General features: G+C 37.3%; 1 protein-coding gene across 1 annotated transcript in view; it reads right to left on the bottom strand.

The window, feature by feature from the left end:
* Positions 1 to 18747, bottom strand: part of ANTXR2 (ANTXR cell adhesion molecule 2) — a 175100-nt gene that overhangs the window by 47297 nt on the left and 109056 nt on the right. The window contains exon 16 of the mRNA XM_006151459.3: positions 18395 to 18475. Within this exon, the coding sequence (XP_006151521.2) occupies positions 18395 to 18475 (81 nt within the window). The remainder of the gene's footprint in view (positions 1 to 18394; positions 18476 to 18747) is intronic.

The following is an 18747-nucleotide window of genomic DNA, read 5'->3' as shown; positions in this document are numbered from 1 at the left end:
CCCAGCGGCCCCGACACTTTGCTATTTCTATTCCCTTTCTATTCTTTTTTTTTTTTTTTAAGAATTATTCTTTTAACTTTATTTATTTATTCAATTATATTAATTCGATCAGAGAGGACAGAGTGAAAGAGAGAGAAAGGGAAAGTGAGAAAGTAAGCTTCCGGGTCCAGAACTCGAACTGCAGTTGACAATGTGGGAGTCTAGCTTCCTTAACTGCCACACCACCTGCCAGCCCCTCCCATTCTATTTTTAACAAAACATTTCTGATATACGTTTGAAACATTAAGAGCCTAAGAATCTGTGATTCAAATAATAATTAATTCAGGATTTAAAAAAAATTCTGAACAGTATCTAAAGTATACTTTCATCTCATTGATCAAGAATAAGATAAGTCTAAGATGGGATGAGATTATGACTAAACCACTGTCCTTAGAGGTTTGTTAGAAGCTTAAAGGGTAGAGGTCAGAGGCTAGACAAGTGTTATTTGTCATCTAGTTAGCTGAAGGGAAAAAGACCACTTAATAAAAAGAGTGTATTTAGCTGATTTAAATCAAAGTCATTGATTTTCATTTAACATTTGTCCACTATTGTTAGCCCAAGCTGGAAAATCAATTTCAGTGTGACCCAATGGGAGAACAGTTCATGTATCTATATATATTTAATGACAGGAACACATTAGTACTTCTCCGCTTGTAGCAGTATTAAATAAAACAAAAGCTGGTGTTTAAATTACTATGCAGTTGTGACACAAGGCAGAAAGAGGCAACGTATCAAAAATACAATACAGATAATCTAATATTACACATTAACATTTTCTCTCCTTTATTTAAAAAGAAGAAAATCACCAAGAAATGGACAAATGTTTAAAGGAGAGAAAACTGGCATAAAATTGAAATATTTTGATCTACTAAATCCTCTTTACTTTCTTCCATATGCAGTTGTTTTCCATTTATTTTAAACTGTGACAGTAGCCAGATACCCATTATGGATCTAGAATCACGGTATTGGCGCACTCAATCATATTTCAGAATCTTGTGAATAGACTTTTTTAGTGTTATAGTAACTTGTAAAATGTTTACATATATTTATTAATTGTTCATGGCCACATGCAATGTCTAATTACTAAAAATATGAATTAGGTTAAATATATTTGTAAATAATAAACCAGACTTGTAACCTGCATAAATTCTTTTGTTCATCAAAAAATAATCATGAGGTGGGGCCAACAGGTGGTGTAGTGCTTAAGGGCACTGGACTCCCACATGGCCAACCACAGTTCAAGTCCCGGGCCCGGCAGCTTTCTCTTTCTCTCTCTCTCTCTGTCCCTCTCTGATCAAATTAAAATAAATAAATAAAATAGAGTTAAATTTTTAAAATAATCATGAGCTAACGAATAGGTACAATTAATATCTGTCAGTAAAAACATGGGAAAAATAAATTCAAAAAATGATTAAAGCTTGCCCTGTGAGAGGGGATGGGCAGGGTCCTGAGAGTACCCTTCTGAGCATAACAGGAAAAGCTCCATCTTCATGGAGCTGGCTTGGTTGAATTAGGGAAAAAAAAAAAAAAAAAAGACTGCTAGAATTCAATGGTATCTTTGTGATGATTTATGTCTTTATACACCAATGAGAAAACTGAGAACACAGAGATTAGGAAATCTGTGGCTGAAGCTAACCAATGACAACCTGAAGATTGAAGCGCCCCGACTCCTAGTGTAGAGTCCTTTCTGATACGACGCCTACAGCTCTAGGACTGGCTCTCCCTGGGCTGCCCTCCTAGAACCCACCTTCCGACTCCCAATCTCCTGTTCCAGCCTAGTAACTAGCTTGCAATTTCTAGACTATGTAAGCTACTTCCTCCTTCTCGGGTTACTTTTCAGCAATGTAACCTTGAGGAATTCACTAAACTTCTCTGGATCTCATATTCTTTATCTATAAAATGGAAATAATATGACACCTAAACTCCTAGCACGAAGACAAAATGAGATAATATAGCTGAGCATAGCTGACACAGAAGATACTTAATGACCAGTACCTACTGATAAAGCTGAGTGTACACATGCGCACGCACACATACGCATACAAGCAGTGCAGTATCTAAAGTATGACCTTCCATGATCTACCTAAATACCTCTGAAAGGAACAGGCCTTGAAAAATATCTAAATCTATGAATTCCTGGCTATTCTTAATTTGAAGCTAAATTAGTAATCTAAAAAAAAAAAAAGACAGCAAGACCAGCAGATGCCATAATGGTTATGTCACTGGACTCCCACATAGCTGACCGTGATTTGAGTCGCGGACCTGGCGGCTTAAAACTCACACCGGGCGCATGTATGTGCATTCCCAAAATTCTGAAAGGAGAATGGAGGAGAAGGGATTGCCCTGTGGCCATCCTCTAAGGGGTTAATTTCTCACTTTCTGTCTCTCTGGCAAGGGCATGCACCTTATAGCAAAAATCTCTTTTAAAAAAAAAAAAAGATTTCTAAAAGTATCTTTTTATCTATGAATCCACTAAACCACTTAACAATCTTCCACATCTGCTGTATCATAATTTTTACCTGGCTCCTTTTGTGACCCACGATGAAAGATAATACACAAACATCAAAACATTGTATAGGGCTAAGCTATACAGAAAAACACATTATTCCTACTCTCATCAGACAAATATTTTTAAGTTTCCTTATTTCTTCTTTGAAAAAAGACAGAGAGAAAAAGACAGGCGGGCACCCGAAATAGGTCCTCACACTCAGTCCACCCTCCAGTGTCAGCCAGACTAGGCCATGGCCTCTCGTGCACACTCAGCAAGCTCAGGAAAGCCCCAGGACACAAAGCCACATCCTTCCCCATGGGGTCTGGTTGTGTGACCACTGCACCACCACTTGGCCCCTCCCATCACAAAGTTATTTGAGAACCGCTCAAGAGTCTAAGTCTAATTTCCTTAGGATTGTGCCTACTGCCCAGATGGAAACCTACACTGGCTCTCCAGTTTACAAATTAAAATCTAAGCTCTTGGCCCCTGCATGTGTTCACATCTCAAAGAGTTACTATGTATAAAAATAAATAAGCAGACACATTAAACTAAATAAGGACTATCTAATTTTTTTTTTTTGAGAGATTTTCACTGTAGGGCGTGTGCACTCGCCAGACAGACAGAGACATAGAGACAGAAAGCGAGAAATCACCCCCCAGGGGGGCTGGTCACACCGCAACCACTTCTCCTCCATTCTCCTCTCGGGATCTTGGGCACGCACGCACACGCGCCCGGCGTGAGTTTTAAGCCACCGGGTCCGGGACACGAACCGCAGTCGACTACGTGGGAGTCCAGCGACATAGCCATTACGCTAACTGCTGGTGCCCAGGACTATCTAATTTTTATGTTTTTTTCTATTTATACGGAAGAAAGTGCTGCTGTACAGAAGAAACATACTTCAAAGGAAAGTTTGTCATTTTAAACTTGTAGACGATAATATCTAAGCCACTAACTTAACCCTGCTACCAAGATTTTCTTCACCTCTATCAGAGGCAAGATAAAGGTATAAAAAAACAAAATAACTTCTTAGTGTGTCATATATTTTCATTACCAACCTTTCTTTTTTGTCCAAGTGTATGAAGATCATGAGGTAAAATCCTGAAATCATTTCTGAAACTTTTAGCCCTATTTGGCTTTTTTTTTGTAGTAAGAAATCACATCCCCACCCACACGCTGCGTGGATGGCCATGCCATAATCCCTTCTCCTCCATTCTCCTCTTGGGATTTTGGGCACGCACGCTCCTGGTGTATTTCAAGCCACCAGGTCCAGGACTCAAACAGTGGACAGCCATGTGAGAGTCCAGCGCCTTAACCACTCTGCCACCTGCTGGCTCCTGTAGTTTTGATTTTTGTTTTGTTTTGTTTTGTTTTTAAGGGTTTTGTCATAGGGTGTATGTGCTCATGGAGAGAGACGGAGAGAAGTGAGAAATCACCCCTGGGCAGATGGGCACACTGCAATCCCTTCTCCTCCATTCTCCTCCTGGGATTCTAGGCATGTGCATGCCTGGCATGATTTTCAACCTACCAGGTCTGGGACTTGAACTGCAGTTGGCTATGTGGGAGTCCAGTGCCTTCACTACCATGCCATCTGCTGGTCTCTGTTGTTTTAAGTTTCACTTGAAGAATTACAAACCACTTTTTTTTTTTTTGGAGAGGTTTTTGCTATAGGGCGCGTGCGCTTGCCAGACAGACAGAAAGAGACAGAAAGCGAGAAATCACCCCCCAGGGGGGGATGGTCACACCGTAATCCCTTCTCCTCCATTCTCCTCTCGGGATCTTAGGCACGCACACACACGCGTCCAGCGTGAGTTTTAAGCCACCGGGTCCAGGACGTGAACCGCGGTCGACTATGTGGGAGTCCAGTGACATAGCCATTACACTAACTGCTGGTTCCCAAACCACTTTTCAGTAGCAAAATAATCATAATTAATAGTTAGTTGAAATTTCACTTTGAATAACATCACAGAAAAATAACATACACTTTAAAGGAAGGTTAACCAGACAAACACAAGTGGAAAAGACAGAGGGGAGAAAAAAATGAAATTTTAAGAAAAGACTGTTTAGTTATTTTGAGTTTTAGTCAGATTAATTTCAAGTGATTAAGGCTGCAAATGTGGAATATACTACCTTAAAAACATATGATTAATCCTTTATTTAAATAAACACTTCATTTTCCTATTGCCTATAAATTTTTCAGAGAAATGTCTCTTTCCTCCCCTTCATCCTTCTTTCCTGCTCTTTTCTTTCCTTTTCCGCTGTCCTGATTCCCCCTCCTTCTATTTCACCCCATAATCTGACAGCTCCTCTTCAATGAAATATTTTGTATGCTGGTAAACATGAAAGTAATATTATTCAGATTTACTGCGGTAGCTATACCTAGGGATTTTATTTGGATTTATCGTTACTTGTCTATCATTCCTAACTGTCCTACAGTAACTGCCAAAAGGTGAAGGCCTGAATATTAACCCAGGAAAATGTCTGAAAGATGTTAATGAAAATATTTATATAATATGAACATACACAGTGTTTTCTTCTAAACTTATCTCATGAAAGAACAGTTGAGGTCCAAGTAGGGACTGTTTCAAGGGTTTAAGTTCACTCTTAACAGGTCAGATTTAAAACTCGTGGCAATTAATTACGGTTAATGACAGAAGTCAACCCCTTTTCCCCAGTGTAACACTTCCTCACATCTCTGTAGTCTCCCCCTCTACCAATCCTTCTGTGTTCATTTCAGACAGTGAAAACCCTAGTCCTGAAACTCTGATCCCGTTATCTGCTGCTTTTGTATCAGAGATCAGCGAAGTAAATGTTAGCCAGTTTACAACCAACAGCTCAGACAGCTGCCCTACTCTAGGCAGTTAATAGAAAAGGAACTAATCTAGTTAAGAGCACAGGACTAGTTCATAAATCTGGATTCAGAGCACACAGTTTAAGCTGTCACACCTCTTCTGGAGAGTGGAAACTGAATTAAATTGTCAGCCTTCTCTCTGTTGTGTAGAAGCAGGACTTCTGTAAATTGGACTAATGAAACACTCAGAGCTAACATAAGCTACATATAAGCCTGCACGATGATTATGCAAGAAGCTGATTGACACTGAAATATATAGTCTTGGCCAGTCCCAGTGATATGGCAATAATGTAACTGGAAAAGTCCTGAGTTCGTGTCCTGAGTGGTCTCCCTGTATTCTCCCTCGATCCAGGTTGGCTGGGCCAGGGGTAGATCTCAGTGTGAAGACCCTGTTAGGGGTCCTCTCTCCGTCACTGCCTGTCTATCTCATGGAAAAAATGAATAAACTTTTTAAACAGTTTATGATCTCACAAGAAGTCCAATCACTGAAAGCTTCTTGGATCAGATATAAAACAAAAATCGAATCTGTTCTACACACATGCACAGAGAAACTATGACTGCCATCAAAAAACAATTCTCATGAAGAGAATAAAAATCGTTAATCGAATCTGTTCTACACACATGCACAGAGAAAGTATGACTGCCATCAAAAACCAATTCTCATGAAGAAAATAAAAATCGTTGTGTTCATCTATTCAGAATCCAACCTAACAGAAAATGATTATCATGTTCTTATTATTCAGAAAATATTTAGTAGACTTAATTACAGCTTAAGAATTAATCATCATGTGGGACCAGCAGATGGCAGAATGGTTACAATGCTGGACTCCCACGTGGTTCATGTCCCAGACCAGGCGCCTCTGTGTGTGTGTCTGAAATTCCAAGAGGATCAGCAGAGAGAAAGGAGTGCAGTGTGGCCATCCTCCCTGGGGGGTAATTTCTTGTTTTCTGTCTCTCTCTCTCTCTCTGGCAAGCGCATACACCCTATAGCAAAAATCTCTTCAATAAAAAAAGGGTTAATCATCATGTAAAAATGACACATTTTAGCTCTATATAAATAACGTGTGTGTGTGTGTGTGTGTGTGTGTGTATACATATATAGAGAATGGAGGAAAAGGGATTGCAGTGTAGCCATCCCCCCATCGGGTAATAAAGTGAGAAATCACCCCCAAGGGGGATGGCCACACCACAATCCCCTCTCTTCCACTCTCCTCTCAGGCTATTGGGCAAGCAGGTACACTCACACACACCTGGCCTGATTCTCAAGCCACTGGGTCTGGGACTCAAACCGCAAATCTGGCCATGCAGAATTTAGCACCTTAACCTCCACACTACCTGTTGGCATCTATAAATAATATTTACACATTTATTTATAAATATTTATACATATATTTATAAGTGATGTTTATAAGTAATATTTTATAGAATACGATTGTAATCATCACTAAAGCTTGGTGATTAATGGTCAGTCATGATTTGAATTCAGGTCCTGGCAACTTGAAAAAGATACCAGGCATGTGTGTATGCATGTCCCAAATCCCAACAGGATGGGTGAATGAGAAAGGACATTACAGCATGACCATACCGCTTTCAGGGGCGCTTTCTCCCTCTCTCTGTGTCTCTGTCTGTCTCTCTATCTCTGTTTCTCTCTCTCTAGCAAGCGCATGTACCCTCTAGCAAGCAAGCAATCAGCCCATCAACATTCTTTTTTTATATTGGCACCCTTGGTGGTTCTTTTTAGGAAATAATTCAAATTTGTCAAATTTCTAAATTGTTCTGCTGTTTTTCTCAGTAGCTTAGTTTTGGGACAGAGTCATGAAGTTTCAATAATAAGTAATGATAACAGAAATGTTTAAATTCTGCAAAGCCCAAGGATGTTCTCTCTTAGAAATTACTAAGACCTAATATATATATATGTTTATCAATAGCTGATTTTATTCTTAATTCTAATCAAACTTAGGTGACATTAATATACACCATTCAGTTCCTTGAATCATTATCTCCTTCTTACTATAGGTAATGATGTTGTTTGGTGGCATGGGACACCTGACCCCAGTTGGAACATCGTGGCCCTGTTTGTGGAGTTGTGGGCACCGAGATGGTACGGTTAAGTCTGTAGAGCCTCCACTTAGACACACCAGATGAAGGACAGAGTAGATGACTGAAATAAGACTTACATTACTGAAATAAAATTCCTCATACATGAAGAATGTGGTTACTTCCCTTTAAATACAAATAATGCAGTGACAGTAGGGCGTCCATGTAGAAAATGGCATAAAGTCTCACAGACATGCAAGTGGAGTTCAGGATGGAAGACAGAGTTAGATCTATGATTGATGTGTCTAATGCTGATAATGAGGCAGTGAAAATCTGTCTTTGTGCTCTCTAGAGAAAAGTAGACGTGGAACAGAAGCTCAAGGGTTAAAGCTTAGGAATCAATCAAGGTTAGGCAGTAGAAAAAGAGAGAGAAATGAAAGAGTTTCAGAAAAACTCAGAGAAAGATAATCAGAGAGTAATCTTTTTATTCTAGTACTTTGATCAGTATGCTATGTATTTAGATTTTTTTTATTCAAATAGATATTAGACTTACCAACTCTGTTAGGCAATGAAAACATGAGATGTGTGTTTGTGTGTATGCATCCAGTCCTCACTAGGATAGCTTTTTAAAGTATATGAATAAAAAATAAACTAATTCATTTTTTAAAATGTTAAAAAATAATTATTGTCAAGAAATAGTTCCAGTGAAGAAATTTATTTTAAGAAAGAAACAGTGCTTAATTTTAAAAACTATTTTTAAATACCTAATTTTGACTCAAAAAATGTATGCTTTGTACTGGCAAGACTATGAAAGTGGTGTGTGCATTATTTTCAGTACACTAACCTGCTTGCTAAGAAGCATCATAGGAACAGGAAGGTCAGGAAATTAGAAGTGTCTTTTTTCTCTACAGTTTCTAAGTGAAAAGAGATTTTTAAAAGAGGGATGTGATATGTATCACAGAATAAAATTTTTTTAAGAGAGGTTTTTGCTATAGGGCCTGTGCACTCACCAGAAAGACAGAGACAGACAGAGGGACAGAAAGCAAGAAATCACCCCCTGAGGGTATGGGCATGCCCAATCCCTTCTCCTCCATTCTCCTCTTGGGATCTTGGGCACGCACACACACGTGCCTGGTGTGAATTTAAGCCACCAGGTCCTGGACCCAAACCACGGTCAACTACACGAGAGTCCAGTGACATAACCATTACGCCATCTACTGGTCCCTAGAAGAAAATGATTTTAAATTGGAAAAGAGTTGGCAAAAACTATTGCAACTTCAATTTTAAAAAAAAAGCATTAAATGCCACTAAATAGCAAATAAAGTCTGGACCGTGTGTGCACGGTGGAAGGGGGCACTTAATTACCTAAATCCTGTTATATGTTCTTTGAAAAAAGAAAATCATCTTTTGGTAATTCTGTATTTTACTTCAGGTAATCAGAAAGAGTCAACATTTTTGACAGCTTCAGCACATAACCAAGAGATGGTTTATTTAAAATAGAAAACGGTATCTAAAACATACTCTACTTCATGAATTTGTCACTTTCCACTCGGACAAACATTAGTGATAACATACACACTGAGAACACGTTTTTCTTGCCAGAGAGTATGTGTGCTCACCAAAGAGAGACAGAGAGAAGGAGAGAGAGAAAACACCCCCTCATAGGGCACGGTCGCAACGCAATCCCTTCCCTATGTCTCCATCTTGCTGGGATTCCGGGCAAGCCTACACATGCATGCTGTGCTTTCTCTCAAGCCACCAGGTTTGAAACTTGAACTGTGCATTTGGTCATGTGGGATCTGGTTCCTTTAGCCACTTAGGCCACATATACGCACACACCTTATGTTAGACATATCCTATACACTTGTATGTGTATATACACTCCTAAAGCAGTCAGTGGGATTGTAGGTCTAGTGTTCCAGCACACTAGGGTGCCTATAGTTAATAATAATTTACTATATATTTCAAAATACCTAGAAGAGGACATTTTGACCACTCCCAACACAAAGAAATTATAAGTGTTTGAGATGATGATATGCTAATTGCCCCAATTTAATCCTTATACACTTTGTATATGTATAGAACTATCTTGCAGTCCATAAATATGCATATTTGTTATGTGCTGAGTAATAACTAAATATACTTGGGGGCCAGCAGGTGGAGTGATGTTTAAGGTGCTGGATCCTGTATGGCCGACTATGTAGTTGGGAGTCTTGCAGCCGTGTGTGCACGCATGACTGCCCAAAATTCCAAGAGGAGAATGGCAGGAAAGGGACTGCAGTGTAACCAACTATGACTGCCCAAAATTCCAAGAGGAGAATGGCGGGAAAGGGACTGCAGTGTACCCATCCCCCTGGGAGATGATTTCTCATGCTCCCTTTTTCTCTCTCTCTCTAGCGAGTACACTTACCAGTTTAATAATAATAATAATAATAATAATAATAATAAAAGAAACATTTTTTAAATAATGGCATGTCCATGACGTGAGTTATTCTAATAAAAATTCTTTTGAACATGTACATACTCAAGTAAATCACTGCAATTAATTTAAACAGTATATATAGTGATGTTTTAAGAATGTTTTGAAACATAAAGGCAAGAAAGAAATAAAGATATTGGTGGTAATATAAAAGGCAAAAAAAAGTTTAATTGTATTTTTCCCAGTGTTGTCACATCATAATTGATCTATAAAGGCATATAATAAATTTCAGGTCTTAGAGAAGTAAAAGGTAAACAATGAGTTTACAGTTTAGAACATTTCAATATTTTGCTCTCCTTTTAATATTAAAAAAAAAGAAATGTATGAAAATACCAGGGGCATTCTATGTACTTGAGCTGATTCAACTAGGCTGAAATAAAAGGTTGTTTTAATTTCTTTTTTTTTTAGAGGGCGTGTGTGCTTGCTTGAGAGAGAGAGAAAGTATCCCACATGGATAATGGTCACACACAACCCCTTCTCCTCCATCTCGCTCTCCTTTCATCCATTTCTCACTCACAGAAGAAAAAAAAAAACCCTTAAGAAAACCAGTCAGGACTGACAGAGGCATGAACATAAATCTAGAACTAGAGATGGAAATGCAAATGAGAGGTCAAGCCTAAATCATTTGCCTTTGAGGTTATCACACTTCTCTGGAACCTTTTAAATTTGTGCTACCTACATGTTCAATTTGTTTTTCTGACCACTTTTAAAAATTGGAGGTCTGAGACTATGTCTTTCGGAATGGACATTTCAAAAAACATCTGTCATCAGTCATTTCAAAAAGTAGTATCTGTGCAATGAACCAAAGCCTCCTCAACATAGTGCATTTGGCCTAACTGAAAACTCACCATGCACTAAGTCCCCAGTTTCACCACCATCTGAGGAAAACTACTAGCCGCTAATGTCTGTCCCAGGCCACGCTCCTAGTACTTGACTTAAAGCATTATTTTTAATATTCAACTTGAAGTATAAAGACTTTAGAAAGAGTACGCAATTCAACTTGCTAAATTTTGTTTAACTGAAAAATTGCATTCATCTGAAAAAAAAAATCTGATTTGATTTCACCTCCATGTAATAAGAAACCTTATGCTATAAATTTAAAAAGGGATGGTGGCTGGGGTGCCACCAGGATTCTTCTACTGCAGCACATCTGCCCAGGCTGCCGTCTGAAGGTTAGCATAACCTCGGGACAGCCAAAAAGCTCCTAGGAGATTTCATCGGCTTGTGGAACAACTCCAAAACTTGGGCTGTGCTTTCTTCTTTCTTTGCCTTTCTGCCTTTCTAACTCTCTTCAAATAAAGAAGAAGAACGCATGGTCATGCATCATTTATAAATTACCTTGTTATTACAAAAAAAAAAAAAAAAAAAAACCAAAACACTGCTTTGAAAACCAAACAAACTCCTGCTGCGGACTCTGGCATGTTTGATGGAGGCCCTTCAAAAGAGTCCAGGGCTTAATGGAGGTTGTTTATGTGGAGACTTCGATCTGTACCTGCTGTCCCCTGTCACTCCCTGGAAACTTGGCGGCAGATGTTGCAGCGTTAAGTTGTCTCTGAAGTGGCTTTCTGTCCTCATCTCCCCACCGCAACGGAGTCAAACTACATTAGATCTCTTATTTGTGCCTAAGGCAAGTTTGGGAGCGCAGCTGTGTCCACCCCCGCTCCTACCTTTGGTGTTTCAGGCCTCCAGGCAGCGAGTGTGAGACCAAAACGGTTCTGCCGCTCTCAACTACCTCCGCTGACAATCCGGCCGCTCGCTGCGGGCTGGGGAGGCCGCTGCCGCTGCTGCAAACAGATGTCGGCGACAACCTGCTAGCTTACACCTGGACGCGCGGCCCTAACCCCGTGCGCCGTGCGCTGAAACATTCATGACTCGGAGGAGTTCCAGCCGCAATCAAAGCCCGAGCCCGGCCTGCGTGAGCCCGCGGACCCCACCACCTCGGCAGGAGCTGGCGTGCGCAAGGTAGCGGGAGCAAGGGACCAAGCGAGAGATTTCTCCTGCCGCTTTGATACTTTATGCCTGAACTTCAATTACTTGATCAAGGACTTCAATTCAGCAGTGAATTCTTCCGCAAATGAGCCCAGTGCGGCCTCAGAGCCATAAAAGGAGAGCATTTGGCTTGAAATGCACCGTGACGAGACTTGCAGAGTAAATGTGCGTGACTCTGGGTTGAGTTCGATGTTTGCTGATTTGTTTATTAAACTAAACTCTCAAGAGGCAGAATCTGCAGTAAACAATTTATAAATAAATGACAAGATTGTTTTCCAAGGTGGAAAACATGCTGTTGACTAGGCAGAGGTTGTTATTTGGAACCATTAGCCACAACCTGAAAACAATTGTGTTTTATTGTCTCTTAAAGCAGCAGAAAGTTTGTTTAGCATTTTAAAAAGAAAAAAGGCGTGTGACTGTTCTTTTAAAATTCAACATAAGACTGGCTTCTCATTTATTTCCTGACAATATAAAGCAAACCATATCCATTTCTAACAACTAAAAAAATTGTCCAAAGTCATCTTAATTTCTGTAATGTGCAAATTTTGTACATTGTATGAGTTCACACACCATTCCTGTACCTATACAAATAATTCATTCAAAAAAGGAAGCACGTGTATACAGAAACTCAAATCTTTATGAGCACAGGAAAATAAATTTGCAAAATATATTCACCAAGGTATATGTTAAGAAAATTTATTTTGAAAAGCATTGGCTTCATAGCCAATAATTTTTGTTCCAAAGAATTATTTGCTATGCATAGACAGACTTTAGAAGGAATCAGAGTATCTATTCTAAGCTGAGAAAAACTATTTACAAAGTTTGTAATATCAAATGACATAATTTACTAGAAAAACAGACGTGTTGAAATAGAGATGTACACATTTTCAAAGGACAATGAGCACCATATAAAATCTTTCATGAATTAATCTGAGTTCAACGTTTGGTTTAGTCAAGTATTAATTAGTTTCAGGGGGCAAGTTAGCAAATACAGGATGGTGAAGCCCAATCACAAGTGTGTGTGATAACCTACAGCTAACAACAGCAACAAAACCCTCACAGACTAACTTCTCATTCAGTGATTGTGCCCTCGCATACCTGGAAAACAACACCCACAACACACATACTTTGAGGTCAATTCATTATTCCCTTTCTTCAAACAAGTATAAAAAAGATAGATTTACATTTAAATGTAAATCAGGATATACTATATGACCACTTGATCATCTTAGTCTCCTAGATTTTAATTTCCTCTATTCATGTCATCCTCTGAAATAAACCATGTCTATATAAACTAAATCAGTAAAAATTATAAGGTTCAATCGGTTTAATTTCTGAGCTTAACTATCTAGCCACAATAAGAAAAGGTACTATTGAGCCATGGTCTTTTTCTCAGGCATAGATAAAGGATTACCAGAGCAGACCATCTCTTTAATATCATGCATCGAAATTAGTTGTTGCAAATATATTTTAAATTCCTGATACTATTTCTGCCTCTAGATCATCATATTTTCACTAAGTCAACTGCTTTAAGTTTCCCTAATAGAAGATACTCTAAAACAACAACAAAAACAAATAAGATAAATACAAAACTCCCCCAAAAAACTGGAATTTAAGAAATATTATATGCTCTTCTATAAAACAGAAATAAAATTTGAGGGATATTAGCGACTCAGTACAGACTATGTTACTGCACCATGCAAATATGATTTTATTTAAAATAACTAAATATTACTTTTTAATAATAATGTGTTATATATCAGTTTTTTGTAGACACTGACAAATAAAATTCACCAAAATATTTACTATGATTCAGTGTGCTGTGATTGACACAGATTTTTTTTTTTTTGGCCAAAGTATAAAATGGCTGCCTTTGTCAATAAAGACATTTACTGTGCTTATAAGATAAGAATAGGGAGATTGAAGCCTTCACTCATTCATTCAAAAGAATACAACTGAAAATTAGCATGGTAGTTAAGTAATGTCTAAACTGGTATAAAAAATGGGCAAAGTTGCACACGAAAGCAGAGTGGATATAAATGTGTTTAAGAAGAAACAAGGAGGAAAAAAATGCATAGATCAAAGGGAAGAAGAAATGAAGGAAAAGGGAAAGAAGAGAAGCACTCTAGAGACCATGAAACCAAAACAACAGGATGGTTTTCTAAAACATAATATAATCACATAAAAAAAAATTAAAAATTTTGGGACCCTTCAGCTGTTCTAATAATGCACAGGAAGCCAATTCATTAAATATCGGAGTGATTTTTGCCGTGTAAGTCTATGATTTTTACTTTTGGAAAAATACAGGTTATAATGTGTTAGATAAGGAGGTTATATTGAAATGAACACTACCAAATAAAGAAGATCTGTTTGATGACGTGGTATTGACATAAATTCACATCTTCTTAATATGTGAAGATGGAAAATAAAAGCAGGGGCAAAGATTTCTCTAGTTGTCCAAAGACTGGTAACCATAAACTTGACATATTACCTAGTCTAAAAAATAATAAGAATTATAAATGGGTGATAATAAGAAATATAGGATCAATAGAGCAAGTCATGCCCAGCTTGCTTGATTTTTTTGAGCAAATCGTTTTGACTGGTTGGTTTGGGTATATGGTAGAATACATAAATATACAAGTAAAACACATAAATATACATTAAATTCAGCAAAGAATTTAACAAACGGTTTTGACTATCCTTGTCAATAATATAGTAAAATGAGGTTGTACTATTGAGTAAGTTCCCAGCCTTACCATCAGAATATCTATGGACACTATGGAGTGTTCATTTATAGGGAATAATCTCATGTATGGCCACACCAAAGTTCTCACAGTGGCTTGAAATAAGGGACAAAAATCGGCAAGTGACAAAATGTTAGAAGCAATAAAAACTAAAAGTAATAGATGGGATGATGAAAGATTAAGTCAAACTGCAAAAGATCATAATATATATGTGATGAGAAAAATCTATCAAAGTAACAATCGATGTTACTAAGCATAAAGTCCTGCATTTAAATAAAAATGAACATAAGGAAAATAATTAAGTACACAGCATAGAGTGGAGAAAGTGGGTTTAGTGAATCTCACACAGTAAAGGTCTATTATCTTTGTTTATACCTCTGAAATCCAAAATCTTTGAAATCTGAACGTTTTATCTGATGTTTTCTACCAAAATTCAACTGGAAGCAAAACCTTAACTGAACTAACTCAAGAATATCAGTCTCTATTTATCCCGTTGTGATCATTAATATGCTAATATATAGTAGTGAAATGTCCGGCATGATTGGAGATGCTCATTAATATATTAATATCAATACATAATAACAAAATGTCTGAATACCATGACTAAGAGATGCTGTTTCACATAACAGAATGATAATGTAGACTCTAGCACATTCCTAAAATCTGAAAATGTCTGAATTCCAAACAATCTGACCTTGAGAGTTGGCATAAAAGGCTTAGAAATTATCTTAGACAAAATTATAACTAAACTGCTGAAGATCAAAGAAAGTGTTGGTTAAAATAATGAAAATTAAATTGTTATTCTTTAATCATGGAAAAATAAATAACATAACCTATTGGGGCAACATGTGGATCATTTAGCACTAAACATTTAAAAAGAATGTTAAACTAAGCTGGCTTCTCAAAAAACTTCTAGTATTCTAATACAGTACGGTGACTATAGTTAACAATTTATTTTCTAATTCAAAATAGCTAGAAGAGAAAATTTTGAATAATCCCAACACAAAGTAATGATAAATGTTTGAGGTGCTAAATATGCTGTTAATTGCCATGATTTGATCATGACATGTATTCATGTATCAAAAATCACACTATACCCCATAGATACACATAATTATTAAGTTTTCAGGAAAGTCATGATGTATTTTTTTATGTTTTTCTATACAATCATGCATCATGACTTTTCTGATAACCCAATATTATATGTCAATTTAAAAAAATAATAATTTATCTGGTAGCTCACAAAAGTACCTGGTATATAGTAGGCCCTACATAAAAATCAGTTGACTGACTACATGAATAATTAGTATGTATCATTTTTAAAAAATCAGATATGTTGATTTAGCCAAAGATTCCCAACCAGTCTTTCTTGATTTCCTGTCCAGTGCCCAGGTTATCTAGCAATCCACTAATCACTGTGTGCTTGGCAGCCTCAGTAATTTTCACATGATACTTCAGACATGGAAATGTCATTCTGTGTCTTCACCTGTTGAGACCTTGCCCATTTTCAAAGATAAAAAGCTTATATTTTTGAAGAAGTTTTCCCTAATCCTTCCGGGGAGAGTTCATCATTCTTCTTCTATGCCCCTACAGGTAAGCAATTCACATTCTAGAATAAATCTTATTTTTGTATGTGTGTCTTGTTTCCCAAATTTAGATTTAATAGCAAAGGCTACAGTTTGTACCTGCCCTTTACTTGTGCATATTTATAATCTATAAATTATTGAATTGAATCAATAGAAGGGTGAAAGATGAAAAACTAAATTTTAATCATGATAACTAAAAGAATATAAAGCATTAGCTGAGATCACTGTCTGTTTTTCCTGGCTAGTACATCTTCGACACTAGTTTAATACCCAGCACTTAATAAAATGAAATTATTAAACAAATGAACTAATGTCTAACCCAGAGAAAACTCAGATGGTACATGAAAACCATTTAAAAATATATAAGGTAGAGCTAGCTGGTGGTGTATGGTTAAGGCTCTTGTGTCCCATATGGCCAACTGAGCAATCTGAATCCCAGATGCCGTGGCTTGAAAAACACACTGGGTGATGTATGTGCATATCCAAAATCCTGAGAGGAAAATGAAAAAGAAGGGATCGTGTCATGGCCATTCCCCTGGAGGGGTTCATATTCCTCTCTCTCTTTCTGCCTCTCTCTCTACTTTGGCATGTGCTTGTGCCCTATAACAAAAATGAAAAAAAAAAAAAGTGAAAGTCCAATATGTTGTAGTGTAAGAATTATTATATATTGTTACAGAAGTAGAACTCCAGCTCACACATGATTTTAAACAGAGGCACAAATCTCATTACATAAGACATTTCTAATAAGAAACACAATGATCCAATAAGAGGATTCTTTATAAACCAACCAGTTCTCTACCAATGGTCCTGACAAAGAGTAAATGATCTACTGGAAAAATTCCAGGACTACATTCTTCAAATTAAATTTCCTAGCTGATTGAACTCAGATGTTTTTTTAAATCACCTTCATTTCATAGAAGTAAAATTTTAAGATTTAGGCCTCCTTGTATTTTAAACACCAAGCTAAAACCATGTAATACTAAATAAAACTTAGCTTGGACTGAATGATAAGTATTAATTAATCATTTCCTCCTTAAAAAAATAGCCTAAAGTCCTCTAATCGGAAGTATATTAATTCATCCCTTGTGAAAACAATAATGATCACATGGACATACAATGAAATGATCCTAGTAGTATAAATAGAATTGTCCCTTATCCAACTCACCCATTGTTTTTATAAAAACCTTTTAACAATCTTTTTACATCAGTATGATAGGAAATGATGCTGATATACTAAAGAAATTATAGAATTAGACAGATTCTAGTCAAATTTCCAAAATAAAACCAAAAAAAAAAAAGCCTCAAGCTGGTTTTCCTGGTGGAGAAAAACATACATACATACATACATACATGCATACATGTATGTTTCGATGCATGTGTGTGCATATATGTATCCCACTGTCATAGATTTTTATCATGTTTTGTTACTTTAAAGAACTTTCAGATGATTAAGAAATTAGATTACATCAACTGTTAAAGCAGGAAAAATATAAAGCACCTAAAGAAATTGGAGTTCTGGGCATTTCTCCTAGACCTCATTGCTACTAAATGCTGAAGAGAGACTTCAGTTTTGAATTTCTAATTTGTTTATTCCACCAGGTAAATCCTCAGAACACAGTGTTCTCAAATTCAAAGGCTAAAGTGATGAATGTGCTTAGAAAAGTAGGTGTACAAATGACTATACTTGTTATGAATTACCTGAAAGGGACTGTGAAACTGTAGATTTAAGATGTATTTGTTTTGTTTTGTTTTTAGATTTTTACCATAGTGCATATGCATTCACCAGAGAGAGAACTAGACAGACAGAGGAAAGTGAGAAATCTCCCCCCAGGAGTTAAGACCACACCACAATCTCTCCTCCATTCTCCACCTGGGGTTTTGGACATGTAGACACATGCACATGGTGTGATCTGCAGGCCACCAGGTCTGGGGCTCAAACTGTGGTTGGCCATGTAGGAGTCCACACCTTAACCACTACACCACCTGAGGGCCCCACTTGAAGATGTGCTTTAACTAAAGGTAATAAATAATTCATTAAGCACCCTATAAATAGAAATTTGGCTAGACAATATCTCCTTCTTGAGGGTAATAAGGGCTTTAAAAATACTTTCTTTATACTTCACATCTTCATTATACTGACCCAGCAGTCAGACCTCTCCCAACATCTTCCCATGTACAAACCTCATCTCCTTCTTGTGGTCGCATCAAGGACACCCTGTCGTACTGTCGTCGCAACAAAGCCCAGAGCGCATCAAGACGACCCTGAAGGAAAATGGGCTTTGTAAATACCCAGGGAAGGTATTTCACCTGTATTTACTGAATAAATGATAAGTGAAATGAAAACACTGAAGTCTTATTCTCTAGCCCCATCTCTTGCATAAATTAAAACAAATACATACAGAAGATAATCTTGGGGTTTCTGATTCCCAAGACAATATTCAGTTGTTAGAGTAGAAAATGGAAAAATATTTGATCTACCTTAGTCCTCTTTCACATAGGTGAGGGGGAAGGTTGGTACTAAAAAAACTACAGTT

Source organism: Tupaia chinensis, unplaced genomic scaffold, assembly GCF_000334495.1.
Source record: "Tupaia chinensis unplaced genomic scaffold, TupChi_1.0 Scaffold000318_1, whole genome shotgun sequence".
Classification (NCBI taxonomy): Eukaryota; Metazoa; Chordata; class Mammalia; order Scandentia; family Tupaiidae; genus Tupaia; species Tupaia belangeri.
Note: the sequence above shows the minus strand (reverse complement) of the source record. Positions and strands in the feature narration are given on the sequence as shown.